This window comes from Watersipora subatra, chromosome 5, assembly GCF_963576615.1.
Source record: "Watersipora subatra chromosome 5, tzWatSuba1.1, whole genome shotgun sequence".
NCBI classification, from domain to species: Eukaryota; Metazoa; Bryozoa; class Gymnolaemata; order Cheilostomatida; family Watersiporidae; genus Watersipora; species Watersipora subatra.
In genome coordinates, this window is record NC_088712.1 from 18,906,864 (window position 1) to 18,916,910 (window position 10,047).

Sequence of the window (10,047 nt, forward strand, 5' to 3'; positions counted from 1 at the left end):
TTATAACTACATGTAGTATAAATATAAATAAAGTGGTTGCTTTCTATTTTATGCATGAAAGTTCTTGTTGATTTATTTTGGCAAATTAATTTATTTAAGGGGCAGTAGCAAAGTCAACAGTAGCCATGGCTCCAAGGTAAGGTGGCTAGCTTATGATCAATAGGGCAGTGACAATTGCTATCAAGCCAAGTCGGGTGGAGAGTGATAAAACCGGCTATCCACTTTGCGATTCAGTGTAAATAAAGAGAGTGGCTAGCAACCCTGCAAGACTAAAAGCAAAACTGAAAAAAGCAGAGACCCTCCTCTGCGAGCCAATGACCTGCTAGCTCATGATGGTGTCTTAATAAAAACACCCAACAGAAGGCAATGGTTAACCATTGTTGAAACCTGCCAAGAACATTCAATCTTATGGGAAAGGGGTGAGAACCATGATCTCCTATGTCCTCATAGGACATTGTACTTACAGGGAATTCATTGAAATCTATTTGCAGATTATTGTCAGTTACTACTAGAACTCTGAATAACCATATTTATTGAATCAAAGGAGATTGTTCTGTAAGCTCCTCATCAACAGTGGCTTTTTGTGGTGGATCAAGCCCTTTTCCCTTTTTCCTGTAAATATACGTTGGCTTAGCCAGGAATCTTCTCACCCTCTTCCAGACATGGTTCATCTTAGTTTCAGAGTCAGCCTACAAAGAGAATGTAGTCTACCTTATTATGATACTTTCAGCACAGTTTTCGTTTTTCCATTGAGTGTTTCTTTAATTAAAATTGTAGGTGTTAAGCGCGGTACAATTCTGCTTCATCAAAAACTTGCGTTCAAGAGGTATTTAAAAAAAAAGTTTCATATGAAAACTTAAGCTAGCAAAGTAAAAAAAATTGTGAATGTAAAACTATCGTAGTGTTTTTAGAAGTAATCATATCTTGACATCTGAGCTTAATGCTTTCTGGGACTAAGCCTGTATGTCAATGTGCTCCTACATGTGTGTCAATTCAATGTTTCCTACATAAAATAAATAAAAATTAATACAAAACAAAATATTATGATGGAAAAATGTGTTTTTAATTTTTTAATTCAGCACCTATGCTCAGAAAGCAAAACAATTACCGATTTAACAGTTTTGATCTGCAATAAAATGTAATGTTATTATGTTCGGCAATGTAAAGAATTCCTAACTTTGGGAAATGTAGTGGCTAACGGCATTGAGAGACTTGACAGCAGCGCATTTGGTGCGCAAGACCTTTTGTGATGCTGTGTAACTTAACACAAACTTTGAATGTAGCCTAAATGAACTTAGCTCACTAACCACACACTTACTGATAAGTCTTAATCTTTTACTGAACTTAATTTAAATTTTGGCCTAATTGTAATATTTTATAATCTGTGTTCAGCTTTACACTTTTGCCTCGCTTTCCCTATAATGTTTAGTCAATCTTATTAAAACTTTTTCCAAACTAATGCGACAAGAAAGATCAATCAATGCTGTTTTTGAAAGCAGCCTTTTGTATTCTTGGCTATTTAATGGCCATTAAGAACCGCCTTGTATGCTCGCATCTCAAAGGTTTCTCATATATGAAAAAGGCATTAACATGCTTGTACTTTCTCTCAATTTTTTCATACTTTGGGCCACTCATATGTCGAGGTATGACTCTAGCTGTTTTATGCTAACTTTCGGATTTGAGGAAACTTGAAAAACAATGGCAGCCCTCAAGCTTGCTCTAATTTGATTACACACATGTGATATTTACATATTAACATATTAACATTTAACATATAACATATTAAAATTTATTGAAGTTGCCAATTTATTGATGTCTTTATGCTGACATTACTGTTTCTACTACATGTTTAAATAGGCTGTAATAAGCCTATGTGAGTAGGCTTTGACATGAGTAGAGAAGTTTTATGGAAAGTAATGTAGTAATATAGCTACAGAACCGACTCCTAGGTAATATTTTCTGAAAGCAAACTTTATGTCAAGAATAAAAAGACAAAAAATCTCTGTAATCTTTATTTTCAATGTCTATTTGATGCTCTCTGTGTGCTTTTACCCTAGTCAGCCTAACATAATTGTAATAAGAACTGTTTGGATTTTTGCCAACACAAACATCATGTAAGATATCTCTTTGCTAACAGCTGCTACTATCTACTTAAAATAATAATATGATCGTAATAATACATGTAGATTACCTGATGAAATTGGTTTTCTTTTACATATTTACTAACTGAATGCTCAACATTGCATGGTCATAAAAACAGTTTATAAGCAGTGGCAGATAATGCGGTTTCCATCAGGTAATTTAGGTAAGCTAGTGGCTTACTCGAATTAGCTGATGGAATTAGCGCAACGCCATGGCGTTGCTCTAATGACATTGCGCTTCACACAATGCCATTATGTGGATTTCAGCTGATGTAGTGTCTATTAAATTTTCTTAAAGAATCTATGGTATCCTACGGTATCCTATGGGACTTAATAAGTAATATGGCTTCCGTGTGAGCCAGTGGTTGCAAGTTCTGATCCAGAGAATCTTGAAATTTTCGTTTTGCGATTTTAGTCGCTATACAGTCATACCGTAGCATACGAGCTGAATGCATTCTAAGACTGAGCTCGTATGCTAGTTTACTAACATCTAAAGACAATATTTTCTTAATAAAATAGCTAAGTGCAAATTAATATGTTACTATAGCATGATAGAACCACAACAGGTTATTACTTTGGAAAAACGGTTTTTAATTGGTTTAATTTGGTGCCTATGTTAACAAAGTAATAAATACATATGGAGTCATTATGGTTTGCAACAAAATGCAAAAAGCTATGTACACAAATGCATGGAGTTTTTAACTCATGCATTAACTCTATTGCTAGCCGCAATAGAATTAACTCTTCATAGAGAGTGACAGTGTTCAGCCGCAAATAAATTAATCCGCGAATAGCATGAAAAAGGCAATTTTCGCGAAATTCAACTCCGTGAATAAATTCATCCTGTAGGGTAATTGTGGACATAGTTAGTGAACATGATAAACTCTCGAGACGCACGGATTGCCTCCACCCTAGTATTAATAATTAAAGATTAACTTTTTAGAAAATTGATTTGATTTATGTCAAGGGCATTGCCTTAATGAAATATAGCTGAACCCTTTCAAACAATTCTTAAACACTAGCTAAGATAAGATGTACACCCTTAGCTACTGACTAATGGCTGACAAGAGAATATACTAGCACACTCACGGTTGCCAAATGCAAGTACTTACAACATGGATGACATTTTGAGTCAGCATTGATGTCACGGGAGCCTTAATCACTTCCTCATTAAGTTCTTCAAGCAGAATAACAAGTATACGGTTGGGCTGGTAGCAATGCTCCCCGTCTACCAACTCATAGCCTGTAACATAATCATACTAGAAGGGATAAGTATCTATATTGCTATTTTACAACCATTACAAACCTTGACATTCTATACACTGTCTTACTCTTATGCACACATGGCTTCTAGTTTTTATGCCTGCTCAGACCAATTTCGTATGTATGACGTGTGAGGTGCTGCGCCCCTGTATGTAAACAGGTGTGAGATTGATGTGAACCAAACATATAGCTATGAAATCGCAAGATGACGCAACTAAATCTTGCGCATACTCAAAAAGAGCATTATTCGGTGCAGTCGCAATATCTATCCAAAAATATTAGTCTGAATCAGGCACTGTGAGGTAGTTCTAAGTGAGAACTAAATTTTTATGTTTAACAATTCAACTTATAAAACCATTATTTTGAGATATGATATGCTTTAATCTGATTTTGTCTCTCATCTATGTATTTGCGACCTTTTCTGTAATTACAACTTATTTGATTTAATGGCTTCACTTATACCTTACCACTCCACTGCATGTAAGTTTAAGTCACTTCAAAGACTTTCAACTAGTTGACACTAGATTAGCTCGAAGACTTGGGGTTGGTACACGCTAGACAGCAGTGTGTTGGCGTTAATCCCCCAACACTTGGGTGGTCATCTGAGATAACAATGTTCACACTATCCCTATGTCTCAGACTATAGCAAATAGTCTGAGACAGAGCATTCTCATTATAAAATGAGCTCGCAGAACCGACAGAATAGTAGTCTCACAGCAACTGCCATGAAAGAAAATATAATATAAGCAATTTGTGACAGCTAATCACCATTCTCGATGTGATGCATATTGCACAGGCTGTCATGTATGTGCGGCAAACTATGGGGAAAGTTTTACAACTGCAATTTCTTCTGACATCTCTACATTGTTTTGACGATGCTATCGATTTTTGGCGTACCTAGTCGACTGATGATCTCTGAGAGAACAGCTCTGACATATGGCCATTAAGAGTAAACCAGCTTTAAACAGCACAACTGAGCATCTGTAAATCATTCAATATATACTCTCTTACAAACTCAGAAGTTTCCTGCAGCGGTTGACTAAATTAGCTCATCATAAACGTGCAACATGGCTAGTGCTTGCAAAAGCTGCTCTGATTCTAAGTAAAATGTGTTCAATGAAAAGTTTTTATTGTTTTTTACTCGTGTGCAAACACTTTGCTAATACTAAAAACAAAGTTTTCATCTCCACTCAAGTTAGGAGGCTGTTTACTTGGTAGAGTTTTGCATTATTTTTAGTCTCCTAAAGCTTTGTGGTAAATCTAGTTTCAATTTGGGTGGTCTAAGACCAACTGAGTTTCTACATTGTCTTTCTAACAAATTTTTTTCTAAAGATAAATGATTTTGCATAGATAAATGCTGTAGAGACTTAACAAGAAGTATCTTAACCATGTACTTTACAAAAACTGTTTTGAGTAGTTCTAAATGATTCTACAACCAGAGCATCGATATAATATCAAATCATATTACTTGCAAGTAGATTCGCTTCACTCAAACAGCTCGGGTTGGCAAGATAGGAGTTGCTGAGTAGAACTATTATCTTTCTGCTTGCTTCTAATGCTCTACACTGCTCTGTGTGCTTTAGTGACCCAGCTGCTGAATTTCTGTCAACAATGTACAGCTTCAACTTCTGTAAATAGAATGACAGTAGGAACATTGTTAGTTACTGTGTGACCTTGACCTTCTAAAACTTAGAAGAAGTATTTACGGTGACATATTTACTTTTGTGAACTAAAGCACAAAACTATTTTGATAGTTTTGTGAAACTCATGTATTCTATAAGTAGATGGCACTGAATAGACAACTGATTGTCTTTTGTTTAAAGACGAACTTGCACGAAAGTTTAGTAAATTCTATCGAAAAGTAACGATATTTTTCTGATGTTTGCGATTATTCTTGACGTTTGAGGTAATCTGACTGCCAAAATGTTTTAAGACTAAAATCGGCAAAACTTGATTGTGGTTAAAACCCTCAGATTAAATGAAAGTGCAATTATTATATCTATGGTTGTAAAGAGACTGACAGAATAAAGACACATGACGATGCAACTTAATCCCAATAGCCGATATCAATAATAAAAAATACAGGCAGCAACTCAACTAGTGACATCATTTCAGCATGTTCTTTCAGAGCTTTTCAACCGTAATCAAGTTTCATTATTTTGATTTTACAGCATCCTGGTACTCATATCAGGTCACAAATCAAAAACAATCGCAAATGATAGAAAAATAATGCTACTTTCTCTATAAAATCTACAAAAAATTTGTGCAAGGTCATCCTTAAAAAGTAATGAACTGTTTAATGATCACTGCTGATGGGGATCACATAGATATTCATAGAGCAGCAAACAGCAGTCGTTCTAAGATAAAGGCCAGTTCACACTATACTGCCTGCCATATGTCAGTGCTAACTAAACAATACTTCGGTGATTGTTTGTAATAAAAATGATCGCACTATCACAAGCCCATCTGCGTTTACATCAGCGAATAGTTCATAGTATACAACACTGCAGTATACAATGCAGTCACAGAGGCAATAAAATGATAGTCACGGAAGAAATTATGGATAGAGCAATCAGCGATGGCCAAGCATCGTCGCCAAAGTGGTAAACATTGCATAGGCTGTTGTGGATGGTCGGCAAATTATCAGTCAAGTTTGACAGCTGCAATCTTTTTCAAGATATCCGCCTTGCCTTGACGGTGCCATTGGTTTACGGTATGCTTAGTCAAAGAATAATCGCCGAGAGGAAAACGCCAACATATGGTGATATAGGGTGAACCAACCTTAAAGTCCACCATGTATTTGATATTAACTAATTTATTTCTTCATACCTGGTTACCTTCTGCTGCGACTGTTTCAATTGAAGGAATCAGCTGCCTCATAACCCAGCTGCTGTCAGAATCATCGTTGGCATCATAAGAGATAAACGCATCGTACTGACATTTTTGTTCAAACTGTAACTCCCTAAGTCGATCTTTAACAGCTCTTGTTACAACTTGTGGGTGTCGAAGGTACCAACGATATCGGTAGCAAGGTATTCCTATAACTAGACTTAAAATCACGCATCCCAAAACAATTCCAGATATTATCAATGGCTCTTCGACATAGCAGAGAAATTGGTTTGGTTTGAAACTAATCACTTGAGTTGTTACCTCAGAGTTCTCGGGTGTACTGCAGTTTAGGTTTGCAACCTGAATGATGACAGAAGAGTTGCGGACCCAGTTAGAAAAAATCTCATCACATGAGCATCTTAGAGGATTTCCAAGAAAACCAACAAATTTAAGATTGGTGATTTTTGTATCAAAGACATTCAATAGAGTTGGTGACAATGTAGTTATTTGGTTAGCTTGTAGATACAAATTTCTTAAATTAGAAAGTCCATTAGAAAAGGTTAGGGGTTTCAATACTGCCAATACGTTGACACTGAGGTCTAAACTTGCCAGGAGTGGTGTTGTCATAAATACCGTGTCTGCAAGTGTTGCAATTTCATTATTGGCTAAGATTAGTGTCTGCAATAGATTGAGATTACCAAGCAAATCGCTCCCAATATGCTTGATTTTGTTGCTCGACAAATCAAGATGTTTAAGGTTGTGCAGTTGTCCAATTGCTTCAAAGTTGTGCTCCTCATTTTTGCCGATTTTGTTATTTGCAAGTGTTAGCTGTTCTAAATTAGAGCAATAGACAAGACCACTTATATCGGTAACCTCATTCATTTCAGCTTTAAAATGCAGCAAATTTGGCATAACTGTGCATAATTGTTGACCATCGTCAGCTGAGAAGCTTTTTATCTCGTTGTTGTTGAGTGTTAAAGTGGTTATTGGACTTGTGAGATTTCTTGTAAACCCAAAATCAGGAATATAATTTAGGTAATTGTCATCCAGGTATAAATTCTGAAGCTCTGGGAAAGCATAAATCAGGTAATACGCTTCATACAGAGCTGCACCAATTCCAACTCCTTCTAAACTCAAGGATTTTAGTGGAGACGTTTGGTTGCTTGTAAAAAGTTTTAACGCTCTTGCACCTAACAGGTTCCCGCTCAGTCCAATCTCGGTAACCTTATCCACTGCATTAAACGCACCGCTTTCTACTGACGCTAAGCCACACCAATTCAAGTATATCAGTTTCAATCGAGGAAATCCTTGAAAAACTGATGAACGCAAGGTATTCCCAAAAATCTTGTCACTATACCGACAGTCAAATGTTGATAAACGCTTAAGTTGTTTTAGTCCACTCAGACTTTCATTGGTAAGCAAACAAGAGTTGTTGACTGTGTCAGTAGTGGCCCAATCTTGGAATATGAGTTTGCTCAACTTTGAGGGAAGGTTTTCGAACAGTTCTTTCGCATTAGCTGGGCATTCTTTATAAGGAGTCACGTCTCCAATTTTTAAGCTCGATAGTTTGGTCAATGGCTCTAATATTCTCTGGTTTCCCAAAAATACTAAAGAACTAGTGAGATCTAGCATCCTGACATGCTGAATTGGCAGAAAGTGGTCCTGAGACAGATTTTGACATATTTCTGCTCCACATGTTTGCCCATAGCCTCCTAATCTCACGTCATTTAGTTTGGTCAGGTTGGCAAACTCAGGAGCAATGGTTGTATTTTTACAATCTTCAAGAGGGTTTTTTGAGAAATCAAGGCGTTGAATGTTTGGTATTTGTAGAAAAATGTTTGATGGTATCTTTGTAAGATGATTTTTGGGAAGCTCCAATTGGTGCAATCTGTTCTTGTCGTTAAAGAGTTGATCTGGTAATGAACTCAGCTTACTACCGGTTATAATAAGCTGTTGCATATAGGGCTGATTGAAAAATGTTGAAGGACCTAATGACCTAATATTACCCCTGATAGTGACATGCTTTAAATATCCAAGATATGCGATCATATTTTGCGTAAGCTCAGCATCAGGTCCGGTGTATGTGATGTCAAGAGACATTGTCTTTAGCTGAAGTCCTTTTGGGACAATCTTATTTGGATTTGAGGTTGTACAGAATGCGTCCTTAGTACATTTCTGGCATTCATCAATTTTACAAAGACCCGTAAAACATAATCTTTGATCAGTTTCACAAAGCTTTTGGCCATTTTCTGCGCCAGAGAATCTGAATATGAGAAACAGCAGCCAGAGGCTTGGTTTAAGAATCCACATCTGCATAGTTGAGTTGGTTAGTCTTCAACCTTGTGAAAAGAAACTACAAGAAAATAAGTATGCGATGCCATGTTGAACAGTTAAGCTAATGAAAAAAGAGACGATCATACTGATGACCTAATTAAAACTACAGAAACAAGATATGACAAAAAAGTTTGTTGACGAGAACTGAACTGTAGCTCTATATCTGGTAGAGTTTTTTACCAATTCATAAACAATAAAAAAAACTATGAAACCTGCATGAACAGTCATAAGTTTGTAATAAAGAATGCCTACACTCTTAAAGAAAATAAGCAGTAAACCTTTACTAGTAATTGTAATATCACTTAAAAAAGTAATTGATTGTAGCAATTTCAGATACGACTGTAAAAGCTGTTTCACTCTATACCTACTACATTATTGGCAATAATTTCATTTTAAACAGAGTTGTTTTTTAAATTATGCAAAAATAGACCAACAGTCAGCTACTAAAATAAAATAAATGTTTTGATGCACAGCGTTTCTAAGTACCTTTTTCTGCTAAAAGAATGAATAGTGGGTGAAAGATTTTTAAAGCTGCCAGCAATGATATTTCTAAACTAAACTGTTAGATGTTGTAAAAAGTTTGTTCATATCAAGTAAGCGTGTAAACTTAAAAAAAGGAAACTATTATCCGCATGCATTGAGCCCATAAATTATGTTATTAACCCTTCCAGAGCAAAGTTTCGATTTGCAAAATCTTTTATTTTTGTTGCCATTTATTGTTGGCAATGACCAGTTGTGTGACCAGTTGTGCTAAATGCATTACAGCTAGAAATATTTACCAATTTTATATATATATAAAAAATTGGTAAATAGTTGTAAATATATATATAAAATAATTATAAAATATATTTATACAAATATATAAATATGTATACATGTATATATATACATATACATATGTACATATATATATATACATATATATATAGATATATATATATATACATATATATATATATATATATATATATATATATATATATATATATATATATATATACAGTGAAACTCGGATAACTCAAACTTCAAGGGACCGAGCAAAAGTGTTCGAATTATCAGAGTGTTCAAGTTATCAGAGCACTGTTACAAGTCCATGTATTTACTTATTTATTAGTAGATACATGAACATATACAAACTATAATATAAATCAACAGCACAAATGGCTTGTTTCAAATTAAATGCTTCTAATGTAAAGTTTAAAACGTTTTTATCAAAAATTATAGAGATTTTTCTATCACTTGAGATTGGTTTGTTGTTTGAGGTGATGTTATTGCCAGGACGTTTTTTTTAGATTGACATTGGCAAAACTTGATCGTTGCTGAAATGCTCAAAAGAAAAGACATCTTTTTCTTTTGAGTGTTTTACCCACGATCAATTTTGCCGATTTTTCTTGAAGTTTATGCAAAGATTAACTTACTTTACCTGGCATTCGTTAAGAGCAACACTCCGAGGCAGTTCAATTAAAAGTTTTACGAGGTT

At 35.2% G+C, this 10,047-nt stretch overlaps 1 protein-coding gene across 1 annotated transcript; it reads right to left on the reverse strand.

Moving 5' to 3' along the window:
- Positions 1-530: 530 nt before the first annotated feature.
- On the reverse strand, positions 531-8,549 carry LOC137397168 (toll-like receptor 13). Its single transcript, XM_068083458.1, has 4 exons — positions 6,234-8,549; positions 4,873-5,032; positions 3,254-3,384; positions 531-689 (listed from the first exon to the last, which is right to left on the reverse strand). The coding sequence occupies exons 1-4, from the start codon at positions 8,547-8,549 to the stop codon at positions 531-533; spliced, it is 2,766 nt and encodes a 921-aa protein (XP_067939559.1).
- Between the last annotated feature and the right edge of the window lie 1,498 nt (positions 8,550-10,047).